At 48.4% G+C, this 18,519-nt stretch overlaps 2 protein-coding genes across 2 annotated transcripts; one reads left to right on the top strand and one right to left on the bottom strand.

The window, feature by feature from the left end:
* Positions 1-8,038: 8,038 nt before the first annotated feature.
* Positions 8,039-9,118, bottom strand: LOC146723744 (uncharacterized). Its single transcript, XM_085481282.1, has one exon. It carries the CDS (start codon positions 9,116-9,118, stop codon positions 8,039-8,041), a length of 1,080 nt encoding a protein of 359 aa, XP_085337408.1.
* Positions 9,119-10,779: 1,661 nt separating this feature from the next.
* LOC146723743 (uncharacterized) lies at positions 10,780-15,922 on the top strand. The gene is made up of 5 exons (XM_085481281.1): positions 10,780-12,132; positions 12,191-12,431; positions 12,482-13,815; positions 14,033-15,155; positions 15,222-15,922. The coding sequence occupies exons 1-5, from the start codon at positions 10,780-10,782 to the stop codon at positions 15,920-15,922; spliced, it is 4,752 nt and encodes a 1,583-aa protein (XP_085337407.1).
* The last annotated feature ends 2,597 nt before the right edge of the window (positions 15,923-18,519 follow it).

Raw genomic sequence — 18,519 nt, 5'->3', positions numbered from 1 at the left:
CCGTCGACTGTCGTAGGATCAGGTCTGGGAGCCTCGGGAACATTCAGAGGCCTGGTGCCAGGGTTAGGATCTGGGACAAGACTGGTGCCGGCTCTTCGGACGAGCCGGCTTATATACCGGTGCTGTTCCCCCCACGCGTTTTCTTGCGTGCGGCGGGCATCCCTCCGGAGGGGATGGATCACGCGCTCGGCGAATGGTCGGCTCGGCGCGTCGGGCGACTGTCAGGCCCGGCGCAATTAGTGACGATCCCTAATGGGTCGTCACACTATTTAATATACTCCAACCTCATTCTCCTATAAATTCTAGTAGTTTTCCTTTACCTGTCTTCCCTCTTAGCTTTTTTTCTTTTCCTCCCCTCTGCGTTAATTACACTGTTCTTCGACCTTCTTCTATTTTCTCATGCCTCCTCCTCTTCTAGTTTCTCTTTTCCTGTCATTCTTCTCCCTTCTTTTTCTGTCCTCGCGTTACAATCCCCTTCTATTATCGCGTATACGCCTTCCTTCTTTTCCATCTACTGCTCCATCTTCTTACTCGCTTTCTCCATCCCTTCTCTTATATAAACTCCTACTATCTTCCACCTCTTCCCCCCCTACCTTTACTCTTCCTATCATAAAACCCTCCTTATCCGTCTCCATCTCTTTTTCCTCCCTTTTCTGCTATTTCCTTCCTTATACCCATAATCATGCTTCCCATCGCTCTTCCTCTCTTGTTCTTCCTACTCGCCCCTTGTACTCCCCATCTATATCCTTTTGACAGAATTGCTTTAACCTTCTTCCAATCTTTCTCCTCCACCCATGTCTCTGACATCACTATCACATCTCACTCCTTTAATCTTTTCCAAAACTCCTTATTCTTGTTCCCTAACCTTGCTACATTCCAAAGAACCTCTTTCTATCCTCTATTTTTCTTCTCTCTCTTTCTCACTCTTTCTTCCTCTATATTCGTTGTTTTCTTCCTTCTCTCTTCTTTACCTGTCTCCTTTTTTCTTATTGTGACGACCCATTAGGGGTCGCCACTAATTGCGCCGGGCCTGACATCCGTCCGACGCGCCGAGCCGACCATCCGCCGGGCGCGTGATCCATCCCCTCCGGAGGGATGCCCGCCGCACGCGGGGAAACGCGTGGGGGGAACAGCACCGGTATATAAGCCGGCTCGTCCGAAGAGCCGGCACCAGTCCTGTCCCAGATCCTAACCCTAGCACCAGGCCTCTGGGTGTTCCCGAGGCTTCCTAGACCAGATCCTGCGACAGTCGACGGAGACGGGAGTACCCTCTTCGCTGCCTGGGAGTTCCCAGCGTTCGACGTTCCTTCTACTTCGACCGACGGAGGTGGGTTTAACCCCTTCGCTGCCTGGGAGTGCCCGGCGTTCGGTTTCCTTCCGCTTCGACCGACGGAGGTGGGTTTAACCCCTTCGCTGCCTGGGAGTGCCCGGCGTTCGGTTTCCTTCCGCTTCGACCAACGGAGGTGGGTTTAACCCCTTCGCTGCCTGGGAGTGCCCGGCGTTCAGTTTCCTTCCGCTTCGACCGACGGAGGTGGGTTTAACCCCTTCGCTGCCTGGGAGTGCCCGGCGTTCGGTCTCCTGTGTCCGGCCGACGGGGGTGGGTTTGACCCCTCCGCTGCCTGGGGGTACCCGGCATTCGGCTCTTTCGCAGCGCACCGCGCCGCCGCCGCGGCTTCGCGACCGAAGGTTTGTCCGTCCGCGCGTTAGTAATAAGTCCGTGTAAATAACAGGGTGTCCGTCTTCTAGGTTAAGTATGTACATAGTGTAAATAGTGATTGAATAAACGAGTTGTGACTTTGAAACCGTGTACGCAAGTTTGGCCTTCCGATTCCGAATCCTGGTTCCGACGAGCCGTCCGAGGCTAACCGAAATCCGTACCGTTACATTTCCTCTTATATTTCCTCTTTCGTCTTTTAGTGCCTCCTTTTCCTCATCCCAACATCATCATTTTTTTCCAATTTTTATCCTGCCATTTCCTATCCATGTCCTTTCTCTTCTTCTCTCCTCTCTCTTTGCTATCTCTCTTAGTTTCCTTCTCGTCTCCCTTTCTCTCCACGTTAGATCCATGTCAATCTTCTTCTTTCTATCTCTTAGCTTTTTTTTCTTTTCCATTACCTCCCATTTTTGCTCCTCTTTCTCCAGCTCTACCACTACCATCTCTCTTTCCTCTTTTCTACCCTCTTCTATTTTAAAATTAAGATTTAGAAAGACAGGGCCAACTATAACGAGCATATTAAATTAGTGAGAGATGTAATGTCTACACATAATTGATTTATTTCTTAGTAGATACAATGATAATAAAAATATAAAACGTTTCGGCTGTTACCTCAGCCTTCTTCAGTAAATATAAAAACAATAAAAATTCTTTTAAGAAAAATTATGACATATTACGCATTAGAGTCTATTTTTTAATGAACATTTTGGTTTAATAAGTCAATGAATTTAAATTGGGTTACGCTTATAACATTTATTAAATTAGATATTTTTTCTAATCAGCTAACCATTTTTTAGTTAAGATGGTAAACTTTTTGATTATGTCAAAAAACATGTAAACGAGTTCCCTGTTGTTAGTAGAACAGGTTGACGGCCCATTCCATGTCATCAATTCTTTTGAACATTAGTTAAAATTATCGTCAGAACCGCTTGATATGAGAATTGAAAACAATTAAATGTTATCCAGCATCAAAAAGTTAGTCCCCATTATCAAAGATATTTCCGAGTAAGTTCGTCATTGCAGTATATTTCACCGTGATTGTCTAAGTATATTTTTATTTTTTTAGTATATTAATTTATATTAATAAGTTATTTTTTTATGTGAAAGATCTTAATTGTGTTTAGAATTGCTTACTTAAATTGATGAGTAGTCAAGATTCCGCCAAGTTGATGTGTTCACTATACAAAGTCACAGTATGATGTGTCGAGTTCAAACTGTGACTCCTATTATTATTATTATTTATTTATTAGATAATTCTTCTAGAATGTCAAAATATGACTCGTCAAGCATATCGGTATCTTTTTTTAAGTTTAGACCGTTTTTTTGTTCCTTTATATGGATCATTTCAGAAACATTTCTCTTCTGGAAATTAGATTCGGAATCTAAATCTCTTCTATTTTCCTTATTTTTACTATCTTAACCTTTGCTTCTATCTCCATCATCAATTTCTCAACCCCCTCTCTTCTTTTTTTTTACTTCCAATTCTTTTATAACTATATTCTTTCTCTTTTCCTCTTTTCCCTTATCTCCCATTTCCTTTCTATCTCCCCAACTCTTCACCATATTTCTCTCTATCGTGCTTCCCTCCTCTCTCTTCCCTTTTCTCCCTTTCTCCCTCTTCTTCAGCTCCTCCACCCTCTTCTTCAGTCCTTCTATGTTCTCTCTTAGCTCCCTTTTCTCCTTTCTCCATCTTTCCATCTGCTCTCTGTAGTCTCTTCGTAATTCTTTTATCTCCTTTCTTATCCTCTCTCTTTGTTTCTTTATTTCCTTCTTTACATTTCTTATCATTTCTTTCATCTCTTTCACTTCCTGCCACATATTCCTAATCATTTTCTTTATTTCCTCTCTCCCCTTCCTCATCCCCTTCTTTCTCCGGAGACCTCATTATTATATTGCTTCTCTTGAATGCCTCTATTCTCTCCTCACCTCCTTTTTCCTCTAGATCCCTTTTCTTCTTTTTTAGTAACTCCTCTATATTTCCTAAGCTACCGCTTTTTTCCTTTCCTTTCTTATTCTTCGCCCCTACTCCCTCACCTTCTATACTTCCATCTTTCTTTTCACTAAACATCTTTCTAAATTCTTATCTTTTTCCTTATCTATAAATCTCTTACTTCTCTGTTTTCCCTTCTCTCTCCTGATTCCTCTCTATATTCTTCCTACTTTTTGTTTCTGCGCGCCACTAGCTTCTCCCTAGTGACTCTCTCTAGTGACTCTTTCCTAACGTCTACCTCTCTCTGTATCTTCTATATTCCCTGCCCAAACTATCTGCTGACACCCGTCTCTCTAACTCTCTCTTCCTCTCTATTTATCTTTATCTGATTTCTCTCACTGCACTCTCACTTTCTTACTCTCTCTTCTCTCTCTCTCTCTCTCTCTCTCTCTCTCTCTCTCTCTCTCTCTCTTCACATTATCTTCTTCTCTCTCTCTTTACTCTAACCCTTCTAAATTTCCCTCAACTTACACACTTACTCTTCACGTGTACACTATAACGGCACCGGAAACGGAAGTCCTCGAGAAGAGTTTGTAGATATACGGTATATAAACTTTATACAAAATATGAGTATTGTATATATATCAAGAATATTTATGTTTAAATAGATGCTAAATCAAATGACTATCCCATCGGGTGGCTTGTAGATCTTTAACGAATATTCTGCTTTTTGTTTTAAATAAACCAAGCATTATTATAAAGGAATAAGCAAGTCTGAATCCCCCTCTTCCTCCCGAATCCTGGAACCGGCGAGCCGATCCGCGGCGTCGGGAAAGGTGAACCGTTACAAATTTTGGCAATACAAAACCTTCCGTAAACTATAGTAGGTCCCGCGCAATTTCCCCTGAGATCGATCACGCTGGCCGTCCTCCGCACGATGTCACAAAGATCGAAAGGATACTCGAGTAATCGTATACGCGAGAAAGAATACGCTATTTCTCATGCGTGACTATAGACAGTTTTATATTCTCAGATTGATAAACTCTAACAGACGAGAGACGACACAATAACTACGAGACGAGACTTTAATTCTAACATCGGTATAAAGAAATCGCGGTGACTGTCGGCGTATCCGCGGGAGAGAGAGCCTCTCTTAATATGCGCGCGGGAGAGAACACGCGGTCGGCCGGACGCCGGGACAAAATTCTACGCGTAATATTTCGGAATTTTCTCTCAATCTCTCAAAACGACGAAGACTACTAATGATTAACCGGCCGCGGGCGTGACACGAGTCTCTCCCGAACAACCGACGCGAAAGTTAGCGGCTTTACAAGAATAGGGCCGTTCGTCTCACAGGTAGCTGCGTGTTCTTCGATGCTTCGGCATCCGCAATCCGGGACTTCTGCTCTCGGCCACGTTCCGCCAGACAGTGACGAGCGAGAGGCCTTTTTTTTTTTACGACGGGAATGTGCTAAACACATATCCTCCACTTCGGGGGAAGCTTCGGATTATGTGGGGATGGTTAACGCCCAATGGCTGAAGGCCCTCTCCCGACCCACTAAACCCGTCGGTGATCTCTTTCTGGCATTGTTGTGGATACCCTGGGAATCGCTCTTCGCATGCACGGAGGGTACCCACCGCCCGGCACACCAATTCAAGGTGTGCCTCCTCCTTCGACCTGACCCTGAAGGGGCCAGATCGGGTAGAGAAGAGTGGGGATCACCACCACTCCTCTCCCCCTCCGTGGGGAGCCGCGTGCAATGAGTTCAAGGGCCCCCGCCCTTGAAACTCTGCAGCTCTTCCGACCCCCCGATCTGCCACTCCCTCCTTCACCCATGAGGGTTTAGGAATCGGTGGCAGACCCGAGGGCCTCCTCCCGGAGACCCCCTCCGAAGAGGGAGCCTCCTTAGCAGGAAGGGAGAGGATCTGGTTGTGCAACAACCGTTGTCCCCTCCGTCCCGCCTCCTCTGTGTTGCCTCGAGGGTTGAGCTCTCTCCGCTCCTGAGAGGGGTTTGGATTCGGCTGCAACCTCCGAGGCCCTCCTGCCAAGATGATCTCGCCCTAGAGCGAAGTCATCTTCCTCTTCGGTTGGGATGGAAGAAAAAACAGTCAGCAAGCTGATCTTTATTTTTCCTCCCACCCCATCCTTCTCCCATACTTCTCCCTCTATTCTGCCTCTCTCATTCCTGCATGCGAGCCGCATAGGCTCTGCGTCTGGCTCCTCCCCTTCTTCTCCTGCATGGATCCGCTTCAGGGTCGTTCTCTCTCGCCCTATCTGCTTCCTCCTTCCTGGTCAGCACCTCCTCGCAAAAGGAGGCTACTGCCCTCCATTTTTCCTTGGAGTCCAACATCTCTCCAATCATTGCCGGTAACGATAAATCCTGCCCGATCACGTCCCTAAGCTCCTTTCTCTGCTCTTCCCAAGCCGGACACCACTCCACAGTGTGCTGCGCAGTGTCCACTCTTTCAGTGCAGTGGTGACACGCTGTCGTCGCCTCCTTTCTCGCTCTGTGGTGCAGATACTCACCGAAACAACCGTGTCCGGTGAGCATCTGCACCACTCTGTATAATAGTCCTCCGTGTCTCCGATCCATCCATTCTTCTAGCACTGGCTGGACTGCTTCAACTGCTCTAAGGCCCGCTCTTGGGTGACGCAGCTTCTCTTTCCATTCCTGCACCGCTCTTTGCCGGGCCTTTCTTCTTTGTGCATCCTTTACCCTTGGTGTCATCACTAGACCTCTATCCCCTAGATCTCTTTTCTTTTCATAAAGCGTTTTATACGCTTTTGCCATGATTGTCCAAGGGATAGTTCCGGCCAGTGCACACGCTGCCTCGTCCGAAATGGTACGGTAGCCTCTTATTACTCTTATGGCCAGCCTCCTTTGCAGTCCAGCTAAGAGCTTTTCACTGCTAACCATAAGATCTCCACTCCACACTGGGGCCCCGTACAGTGCCATCGACCCCACTACTCCCACATACAGGCGGCGAATCCTCTCTCTGGGCCCTCCTATGTTCGGAAGCAGCCTCTCAATTGCATTAACTGCTTTCCTAATTCGCGGGGCCAGCCTGCAAAAATGTTCCCTCCAATTCCACCTACTGTCAAGCGTTAGGCCCAGATACTTCATACTGGACCCCAGCTCGATCCTAGTACCTTCCACCTCTATATGTGGTTGGGGCGGCTTGCCTTTTCTGGGTCCTGTAAAATATACAGCCTCTGTTTTATTCAGTGCCACCTTCAACCCTAACATTCTTATTCTGTTGATTGCTATAGCCACCCCAATCTTCGCTCTTCTCGCAGCCTCTTCCCAGGATTCTCCCCTGGCAATGACCAAGGTATCGTCCGCGTAACAGACTAGGTGTACACCAGTGACGAGAGCTCCTCGCAGCACCCAGTCGTATCCTAGGTTCCACAGGAGTGGTCCTAAGACCAACCCCTGTGGAACCCCCCGATTCACTTCTTCCCTGTATCTCTTGCGATATTTTCCTGTGTACACAATGCTTCTGTCTTTCAGATAGTCGTGTATTACTCCCTGCAAATATAAAGGTATCTGGTGATACTCTAGTGCCTCTTTAATACACTTCCAGGGTAGGGAGTTGAACGCGTTTGAGATGTCCAGACTCACCGCAATCACTACCCCACCCCGGGCCACCTCTTCCTGTACTCTCTGCTTGACTTCGCTGATCGCATCCACAGTGGATCTGGCTTCTCGGAAACCGTATTGGCATTCCGCCAAGTCCAGTCCCGTTTCCGCCAGATGTGTCTTGAGTCGGAAAGCCACTATCCTCTCGAATAGTTTTCCCGCCTCATCAAGGAGACAGATTGGGCGATATGACGACAGAGCGCCTTCTGGTTTACCTTCCTTTTTAATAAGGACCAGTCCGGCCTCCTTCCATGCAGTTGGGAATTTTTCCATCCTGAGGCAGTTCGTAAACAGCTTCGCCATCCTGCTACCCAGTTCCTTCAAGGCAATTGCCCATACCCTCCCTGGGATCCCGTCCGGGCCCGGCGCCGTGTTCTTCTCTTTCATCTTTTTAACGGCATCTGTCATTTCCCTAGGTGATACCTCCAGGTCCTCATTCCAGTCATTATTGTCCGGATTCTCCTGTAAGCCCTGAAGTCTTCTCCTCCTTACTCTTTCCTCTTTTGGAAAAAGGGTCTTAATTACGTCCTTCAGTGCTTGTGGCTGTAGCCCTTCGGTTATTGGTGCTCCTCCCGACCGCAGTTTGTTCCTAACTATGAGGTAAGGTCTTCCTCACGGATCTTTGTCGAGGTCTTTCAGGAGCTCCACCCAAGCCCCGCTCTTTGCTTTTCTTATAGCAAAACGCAGGGTTTTTCTGGCCTGCAGGTATTCATCCAACAGCCTGGTTTCGTTCTCCCTTCCAAGCTGTCTACGTCAACAATGTGTGTACTGGTGCCTCGCTCTCAGGCATGTCGCTCGGAGCTTGGCTAATTCTTGCGACCACCAGTACACTCCGCCCTTTCTTGGGGAAGCTGTGAGCCTCGGCATCGCCGCATCGCATACCTCCGTCATAGCTCCTCGGAACCATTCCGCTTCCTGGTTGGCATCCCACTCTTCTTCAGTGGGCTCATCCTCCCATGCTTTAGCCACTGCTGCTGCAGTGGCCGTGTCCGCATCCAGTTTCTTCAGTGCCCACCTGGGGACAGGTGGGTCATTTCCTCTTCTTGATTTCCTGGGATCATTATCTAGGGATGGATCAGAGACCTCCATTCTGATATAACGATGATCAGATAAAGTCTCCGATCCCACCATGACTCTCCACCCCTTAATTAATCTGGCTGCCCGTGTAGTGCCAAGAGTTACATCGACAATTGACCCCCCGTTGTGCCGCACGCAGGTGTACTCCGTACCCCTGTTTTGTATCAGGAGATCGTTCTCTTCACACCATTCCAGGAGCATGGCTCCCCTCGCATCCGTTGCCGGGGATCCCCAGTCTGTTGCCTTTGCGTTTAGGTCGCCCGCAACTATAATTGGGATTGGCCAGTGTTGATTGATGACTCTCGTAAGTTCATCTAAAAATCCCTCGAATTGATCTAGTGGTTTATTGGGGGAAAAGTATACCCCAACCACTATTAATTCGCCCCATCGGACCACAGCATATCCCTTTCCGCAGCTTATCGTAGAAAAGGGCATCGCGTCTCTCCCCCCTTTCCCTATGATTGCTACCAATCCGTCCACGTCACCCTTCCAGTCACTTCTATTAGAGGGGACGTAGTACGGCTCGGCAACTATCGCTAAATGTATGTCCCACTCCGCCATTGTTTGCTTTAGGAGGTCTTGAGCTCCGGCGGAGTGATTGACATTTGTTTGTAGAATTCTACATATATCCCGCTTCATGATTGGGCCTTGTTTCAGGCTCTTCCTGGCCCGTCTCCATTGCCTCTTCGCGCACCAAGGCCACTTTTTTTGGAGCAGCAGCCTTAGGGTCGAGTGCAGCTCTGCTGTTCCCCGCATCCTTGGGACGAGCGAGAGGCCTGCCGGGATCACGCCGATAAGAATTTGGGCATTTTCCACCCGTGGCGCTCCTTATCCCTATTCGCTCGATGCTAATTTCTCTCGCCGTTCCTCTGTTCTCCCGCCTCGAGTTCCGCTGTTCCTCTATACACCTCGTCGGGAAGAATCCTACGAGCGCGCCTCTTTGCTGTTCCTCCAAAAATCCGCCAGATCGATTTATTGATCGATTGCGAATTTTTGTATATCCGGATAGGTTAAGACTCGAGGTAGAGTATCTTCCGCGTCTTTTGTTTCCGGGGCTCTCTTGCCTCTCGCAAAAGAGTGGCCATCCCTGTCTCTTGCCGGAATCTCTGCGGAAGAAGGAGTATTTTATGGCGGTATCCAGGTTCTTAAAGAGAGGAGCAATTAAAAAAATCTGTGTGTGAACAATATTTACCGGGCGTGATCCGGACGTGGTGGCCTCTGCTCGGTCCAAAATTGTCCTCTCCGTCCTCTCACCCTCTCCCTCTTTTTTTACTTCTCTGGTTGAGACATGTACCCTATGTAAAGTCGCTCGCCAAAACGCAAAAATCGCTAAAAAAAATATAAATAAAAGTAATACGCAAGGCGCATCCTCCGACGCGGAAGAAAACGCAAAAATTATTTTTTAGGTGCTCTCTCTCTCTCTCAAAAGTTGGCGAGAGAGCAAAGGTTCCCGAATTTCCCGCCTTCCCGGCCGGGCCTTCGGCCCTTGTGACGAACAAAAAAAATGTCACGTCACAATGTATATATGTATATATGTATGTATATGTATATATGTATATGTATATATGTATATGTATATATGTATATGTTCGAGATTCGAACGTTTAAAAAACCTGCAGGATTAAGAGCATTAAAACATCATTGCGTTAAATTTCATGCAGCCGTTTCATCCCCTTGCAACATGCATCATGCATAATTTTAAATTAACATTATTTAAAATAACGCTCGGCCGCACTGGTGTACGTATACGTACCCCGCGCCTGCGAAAAGAAAGCGCTTACGTCGACTCATCGATAATTGTAAACACCGCGGTCGCGCGAGAGGAGATACATTTTAGTCCCGTTAACAACAAAAAAATTATTTTTTTAAAAGTAAATAATTACACAAAACGCTCTTTCGACCTCAGCCGAACGATAGAATAAAGAGAATTATTCTCGACTATTCTAGAAACACGGGCCTATAAAAACCTCCTCTCTCGTGATCGCCGCGCACTTTTCCGATTGTTCGTCGCGTCAAGAGTGTGTTTCTACTGTACAAAAAAGATCGCTTGTCTTTTTCGTTTTACCACGTTTAATTACCGTTGCTTGCGGAACATTTAATTATTAATTACCGACTCGGCTATTTCTTTTGGATTCTCCTAATCAGTTATCTTTTTGTAAATTCTGTGCGGTTTCAGTACTTGTATTTTTCTTTGTTTTAGTTTCAAATATAGTTATATTAAACGATACGTGTGTGTCGAATGTAGTGCCTCGCCGTCTTCTCGCTTCCGACATCCTTATCCTGCCTCCCGTCGCGCACATTATTTTTGGTCCTTCAAGCCGGATCCTCCAGAACCTCCTGTAAATCCGGTGCCACGGAAGCGTAGAGTTTTTCAGTGTAGGTGACCAGTGCATCTGAAAAATAAGACAGTGTCAGAGATGGCAGACACGGCAACTATAATTACCAACGCCACCGCGCAATATGGCAAGATCTCGCGCGCATACGATAACCTTCGGAAGCTCGGCGAGGCCAACATCACACTCGGCGCGGTGGAAGCCCGGCTTCTAAATTTCGACAAACTGTGGGAGAAGTTCGATGCGATAAATGATATCTTGGCTGAGCGTGTAGACGAAATAAAACATGACTATGCTAAACAGGACATACCTTCACTCGGCGAAGAGTCTTACCTAGTGAACAAGGGCCTGATGTTGGAGATGCGGCGTACTCTCCAGAAAAAGGAACGCGCCGCTGCTTCTGCTACTTCAGAGACATCAACATCGGCGCCTCGCACCACGCTACCTCGAATCCAGCTGCCGACCTTTACGGGAAGATACGAGGATTGGCCGGCCTTCCGAGACCTCTTCGTCTCCCTCATCGGCCAGGATAAGACGACGAAGCCTGTAGAAAAAATGCACTACTTGAAGAGCTGTGTCAAGGGCGAAGCAGATCTTCTCATCAGAGACCTCAGTTCTACCGAAGCCAATTATGAACGAGCCTGGCAAACTCTAAGCGACTACTACGAAAACAAGCGCTTACTAACCCGCTCTTATTTAACAAATTTTTTAAGCCTGCCAAAGATGAAGGGAGAATCCGCTGCTGAGCTTAGGAAGATATTCCACGGCATCAAGACTACGGTCAGCTCGCTGACGAGCATCGACCGGCCAGTAGGGAGTACTGAAGATCTTTTTGTGCACCTCGATAGTCGCTCTCGCCGCGAGTGGGAGACCTCCATCAGTGAAACGAACGAGCCTCCGCAATACGCTCTGCTAGAGCGTTTCCTTGAGCGACGTCTTCACACTCTGGAGTCGTTACCCTCGACAAAGATCGACGTCTCGCCCAACAAAGCCAGCGGGAGTCAGTCGAGGTCGACTCGTACCCACCATGCTCGTAAGCAGGACTTAAAGGAGCTCAAGGGAAACACCAAAGGACGCTGTTCAGCCTGCCAGGGTGACCACTTTGTGATGCTGTGCGACACCTATAAGAAAATGACGGCCTCAGAGCGCAAGCAGCACGTCGAAGGTAACGACTTGTGCGGAAACTGTCTTGGCCGACACAAGATCAAGGAGTGCGCCTCCAAGAAGAACTGCTCTGCGTGCAATGACCGGCATCATACCTCACTCCATGATGCCTACCGCTCATCGGAGACCGTCAAAACGTCGCACGTCAACAAGGGACCGGTTCCGACGCCTGTAGCGGTACTTTTGGCCACGGCGCGCGTTCGCGTATGCGATCGCTATGGTTCCTGGCAGTCAGTTCGCGCCCTCGTCGACCAAGGCTCGGAGTCCTCCATTGTATCGGAAAGGCTCACCCAACGCTTGAGGCTAGCGCGGAGCCCCGCTTCGGTTTCAGTTTATGGAGTCGGCGGGAAAAAAACAGGCGTCTCAAAGGGTAAAGTGGTACTCACCCTCCAGTCTCTTAGTGGCTGCCCTTCCATCCGTCAACGCTCTGGTGCTGCCAAAGCTGACCATCTACGCCGGCGGCTACAACGGCGGCGGGCAAAACTGGTCTCATCTTCAGGGTCTGGAACTCGCGGACCCTGATTACCGCTCAGCTGATCCGGTTGACATCCTTCTTGGCGCGGACGTTTACGGTTCAATTCTCTGTCAGGGCCTAAAAAAGGAAATCGACATGAACCAATAGCTCAACAAACTACGCTCGGCTGGATACTGTCAGGCGTTGTTGGTGAGACGACTACCGGACATCACGTTCACACTCACCAATGTCGAATTGAAGACGACGTTTCTATCTTGGTGCGTCGCATCTGGGAGCAGGAGGAGCTTCAACGGCCTTCACAACTCTTTTCCAAAGCTGACCAGGAGTGCGAGGATCACTTCCTGCGACATCACACTCGTACAGCCAACGGTCGATATGTGGTGAGACTGCCGACGATCGAACCTCTGCCTGACCTCTCAGCCACTCGACGCGCCGCCAGTCGGGCCCTGCAACACGTCAGCAAAAAACTAGAACGAGAAAGTACCTTCCGCAGCATGTACGTAGATTTCATGGAGCAATACTTGGACCTCAACCATATGAAGCCGGCTCCCCTGTCGACTACTGGATCTCTACAGCGAACCTGCTACCTTCCTCACCACGGGGTCCTGCGCGAAAGCAGTGCCTCTACTAAGTTGAGAGTGGTCTTCAACGGTTCGAGCTCCTTGGCCAACGGCGACTGCCTGAACCGATTTCTGATGACGGGACCCAACCTGCTTCCCGCCCTAGCTGACATCCTACTACGGTGGAGAAGGCACCGGTACGTCTTTGCTACCGACATTGAAAAAATGTACTGGCAAATCCTGGTGCATGCCGATGATCAGAGCCTGCAAAGAATATTATGGAGGAAGGACTCAGAGACCGAGATCAAAGAATATTGGCTGACTACTGTAACTTACGGCTTAGCCTGCGCCCCATATTTGGCCATCCGCACGCTGCACCAGCTCGCCGTGGACAAAGGCGATCGTCATCCTGAGGGAGCCGCGGTCCTCCGCTCCGACGTCTACATGGACGACATCCTGTCTGGAGCTTCTACCCTCCAGGAAGCCAAGGAAATCCTCCGACAGCTTGTTCTGGTCTGCAAGGCGGGAGGCTTCCCTCTGAAAAAATGGTCAGCTAATCACCCTCAGTTACTGTCGACATTACCTACCGAAGACTGCCTCCAGCAAGAGGCAAGATGGTGGTTGCCTGGGGAAAGTCATGCCACCCTGGGATTACGGTGGCAACCTTGCGACGACCTCTTCTCCTTCGCCACCAGCCAACCAACGCTGTCCACGATCACAAAGCGGTCAGTCTTATCGTTGACAGCGAAGCTGTTTGATCCGCTCGGTTGGCTGTCTCCTACGACTGTTCTCGCCAAGACTCTAATCCAGTCTACTTGGTTGCTCGGCATCGACTGGGACACTCCTCTTCCGGACGACTATGAGAAGGCCTGGTTACGCTTCCGAGCTCCCCCAACTGGAGAGACTGCACGTTCCTCGATGGCTGGGCGGAGGATCGACTGACTGCCGCCTGGAAGTCCACGGATTCGCTGACGCCTCAGTCCGTGCCTACGCCGCTGTGGTGTACCTAAAAACCGAGAAGAACGGGGAGTATGGAGTTACGCTGATTGCTGCCAAGACGAAAGTTGCTCCGCTGAAACAAATCTCCTTACCTCGGCTCAAATTATCAGCCGCAACTCTTCTGGTCCGCCTCGTTTAGCAAACGCTGCCTCTCATCGGAGCTGAAAAGGCGCCTCTTCACCTCTGGTCAGACTCCACGGTGGTTCTCGGCTGGATCCGTGGACATCCTTCTTCCTGGGTCACATTCGTTGCCAACCGGGTCAGCGAAATTCAGACGACGCTCCCCGACGCCCTTTGGCATCATGTCCTTGGACGCGAAAACCCAGCCGACTGCGCCTCTCGAGGCATCTTCCCTGGAGAGCTTGAGGCGCATCCGCTTTGGTGGCAGGGACCCTCTTGGCTGAAAACGGAGAGCGGCCCTTGGACTGTCTTCGGAGATGATCCCAGCAACGTCGAGCTACCCGAGCGTCGAGCCCGTTCGCACGCTGCCGTCTTGGACAAGCGAGGAGACGAACCGGAGCTGCTACTCCGATACTCTTCCCTGCAGCGACTCCTTTGCATCACCGCCTGGTGTCTCCGGTGGCTACGAAAACGCCGACGGCAGCCCATCCTTCTCAACCGCGACGGCGGGGTAGACGCTGAAGAACTTCATGACGCGCTGATCCACTGGATACGGGTCGTTCAAGCTGCAAATTTCAAGGATGAGTTAAAATCGTTGCGAGGACTGACATCACTGCCCAACCGAAGCTCACTCAATAAGCTCAGCCCGTTCGTGGACGATTCGGGCGTTATTCGCGTCGGAGGGCGTCTACGACATTCTCAAATGTCTTTTGAGGCTACCCATCCAATCATCCTACCGAGTTCGTCGCAAGTTACTCACCTCGTCATCGATGAACATCACCGACGATCGTTGCATGGGGGCACCCAGCTGACCCTGTGTTCCATCTGTCAAGAATTCTGGATTCCTCGTGGACGATCCCTCGTCAAAAACCACATTCACCGCTGCGTTAGATGCCTGCGATGGCGGTCGGCTACAGCACAGCCTCTCATGGGTGACTTGCCTGCACCCCGAGTGACACCAGGAAGACCGTTCCTCCATACTGGCGTCGACTACGCCGGACCCGTCTGGCTGCGAAGTTCCAAAGGCCGCGGGCAAAAATCTTCTAAAGCCTTCATTGTCGTCTTCATCTGTTTAGGTTCCAGGGCCGTCCATCTTGATGTCGCCTCGGACTACTCGGCCGACGCTTTCCTGGCATCCTTGCGTTGATTCATCGCTCCGCGAGGTGTATGTCACACGCTATACAGCGACTGTGGGACCACCTTCATAGGCGCCGACACTCAACTCCGAGACTTATTCTCCGCTACAAACCCTGAAGGACGTCGCGTCGCCTCCTTCGCTGCCCAGGAGCAAATCCAGTGGCGGTTCAACCCGCTGGCTGCGCCCAACTTCGGTGGTATCTGGGAAGCGGCAGTCAAGTCAATGAAGCACCATCTTCGCAGAGTGATAGGAGAAGCCACACTCACCTACGAGGAGATGGCCACTCTCCTCTCCCAGGTCGAGGCTTGCCTCAACTCTCGGCCGCTGCAACCGCTGACCGACGACCCGGAGGACTTCAGTGCGCTGACACCCGGGCATTTCCTCATCGGCTCCGCGCTCTCCGCCGTCCCCGAACCGTCGCTGACCGAGGAATCGTCGTCGCGCCTCTCCCGGTGGCAGCTTCTACAACAGATGAAAGATCATTTCTGGTCCCGATGGTCTCGCGAATATCTACACACGCTGGCTCATCGGCCGAAATGGTTCAAGATAAACCGGGAAGCTCGCGTCGGTCGACTCTGTTTAATACGTCACGAAATGACCGCGCCAACGAGGTGGTCTCTAGCACGCATCACCAAATTGCACTCCGGAGCCGACGGACACGTTCGCGTCGTCGAGGTCCGCACCGCCACCACTGTCTTGACGCGACCCGTTAGCAAACTCGTTTTTCTTCCCGACGCTGACGATCTGTCACCTAAAACCACAAGCGATTAGTAAACTCATCAACACTGCAATTGCACCGTTCCAAACTACCTCACTTCAATCATAACTACCTTCTACTCACTACTCCACTCATTTCATCGCTGCAATCTTATTATCACTTAACTATTCGTTTCAGTATGTAATCACGGTTAATATCACAATCGAAATTGTCGCGTATTCCTCAATGCGTTCACCGATATACGTCTATCCTCGGCGCTCGAAAATAAACAGCTGTTCGATTCAGCATTTCTTGAGCGAAATCCGTCAGAGCACGTGCGCTCCACGTGCCCGTCACTCGCGAGAGCGTGAATAGGCTCGCGCCCCCACTTCCACGCTATTATTATTGCAGGTATACTCCTGCAAGGCGGCCGGAATGTTCGAGATTCGAACATTTAAAAAACCTGCAGGATTAAGAGCATTAAAACATCATTGCGTTAAATTTCATGCAGCCGTTTCATCCCCATGCAACATGCATCATGCATAATTTTAAATTAACGTTATTTAAAATAGCGCTCGGCCGCACTGGTATACGTATACGTACCCCGCGCCTGCGAAAAGAAAGCGCTTACGTCGACTCATCGATAATTGTAAACACCGCGGTCGCGCGAGAGGAGATACATTTTAGTCCCGTTAACAACAAAAAGATTATTCTTCTAAAAGTAAATAATTACACAAAACGCTCTTTCGACCTCAGCCGAACGATAGAATAAAGAGAATTATTCTCGACTATTCTAGAAACACGGGCCTATAAAAACCTCCTCTCTCGTGATCGCCGCGCTCTTTTCCGATTGCTCGTCGCGTCAAGAGTGTGTTTCTACTGTACGAAAAAAGATCGCTTGTCTTTTTCGTTTTACCACGTTTAATTACCGTTGCTTGCGGAACATTTAATTATTAATTACCGACTCGGCTATTTCTTTTGGATTCTCCTAATCAGTTATCTTTTTGTAAATTCTGTGCGGTTTCAGTACTTGTATTTTTCTTTGTTTTAGTTTCAAATATAGTTATATTAAACGATACGTGTGTGTCGAATGTAGTGCCTCGCCGTCTTCTCGCTTCCGACATCCTTATCCTGCCTCCCGTCGCGCACAGTATATGTATATATGTATATGTATATATGTATATGTATATATGTGTAGCATTCATCATCCACACCTTTCATTTACACTCTACACTTTTATTACACCTTACACTTTTCACTGCACTTTTACACTTTTTACATCTTTATACATTTGTAATAACTTCAATTCATTAATATACATAATGTTAATTTTTAAGAAAAATCAATATTTCCATAACAACACATTCATTCATTTATTTGTTACATATTAATTCTTTTTGTTCTTTTGCTTTATACTTTCAATGAATAAACATTACTTTTTCAAAGATCTGGTGAATTTATTTATAAGTCGCTACATATGTATATGTATATATGTATATGTATATATGTATATGTATATATGTATATGTATATATGTATATGTATATATGTATATGTATATATGTATATGTATATATGTATATGTATATATGTATACGTATATATGTATATGTATAGATGTATATGTATATATGTATATGTATATATGTATATGTATATATGTATATGTATATATGTATATGTATATATTTATATTAGATGAGGCCTTTATTATAACTCCTATAAGTTATATAATACTTGATTAATTGGTGTATTAATTTATCTACTATCTTTTTTTTTTTTTTTTTTTTGCGATCGGCGCAAGGCGGAGGAATGCATTGACGCATACCACAGTGGGGCCGTCCCCACCGGGTTATGTGGGACTCACCTATGCCCGGGGTACTAGTTACCCCGGTACTGAGGCACCTCGCCCTGGTTAGTTTCCCACGTAACCGAGCCATCGAAATGGCCCGACTGCCGTAGGGATCCCAACCAAGGCAACAGCCTCAGCTAGTCCTACCCACTAAACCTCCGCCCGTACACAGAAGCTAACCTTCGCCTCTGTGTAACAGTTGGATCCGCAAGAACTGTTGTGCACATTACCTTTGCGGACCCAACCCAGGTGCGTTTTCACGCATCTTCCTTCTTCTTCTTCCTCTTACTGGTCCTTGATCATTCTCCTCTCTTCTCTCTCTCCCCCTCCCCCCCCACCAGACTCGCGTTGCGAGGAGGCGGGGGGAAGAGAGGGGGAGAGAGAGGTCTCCTTACTTGTACTTTATAGTACGTCATCCGTCCAAACATACATACATACACACTCGGTCCAGAGTCAACAGACGACCCCCCGTTCGTGTGCCTCTCTATTCTCATGTGCATACTAGTGGATAACTTATCGTATGCACATAGATACATATACTCCTATACGAAGCATACACGTGCACGCGAGCATCCCTTGTATATATACATTCAATTCATACTTACACATACTTACATTCATTTATACCTATTTACATACACATACACACACACACACACGCACTCATACGTTCTCACACCCATACATTCTCCCTTACTCATACACACACACACACACACACGTACGCATATCCGTATACGCTCCGTCCTAACTGGTCTTTCTAACCAGTTACCTCTCTGTGTCTGATGGTTACGAGTCTTCGTCCGTAGCCATGTCTTC

The sequence above is a fragment of the Nylanderia fulva genome, unplaced genomic scaffold, assembly GCF_048542155.1.
Source record: "Nylanderia fulva isolate GAGA-0341 unplaced genomic scaffold, ASM4854215v1 Scaffold170, whole genome shotgun sequence".
Lineage (NCBI taxonomy): Eukaryota > Metazoa > Arthropoda > Insecta > Hymenoptera > Formicidae > Nylanderia > Nylanderia fulva.
Note: the sequence above shows the minus strand (reverse complement) of the source record. Positions and strands in the feature narration are given on the sequence as shown.

Bases quoted from the DNA above. Each gene is read 5' to 3' on its own strand.
- LOC146723744 (XM_085481282.1), bottom strand. From the start codon at position 9,118: ATGCGGGGAACAGCAGAGCTGCACTCGACCCTAAGGCTGCTGCTCCAA.
- LOC146723743 (XM_085481281.1), top strand. From the start codon at position 10,780: ATGGCAGACACGGCAACTATAATTACCAACGCCACCGCGCAATATGGC. The intron at 12,133-12,190 runs GTATCGGAAAGG...CTTCGGTTTCAG, and splicing joins AAGGCTCGGAGTCCTCCATT to TTTATGGAGTCGGCGGGAAA. The intron at 15,156-15,221 runs GTTGATTCATCG...CCACCTTCATAG, and splicing joins CGCTTTCCTGGCATCCTTGC to GCGCCGACACTCAACTCCGA.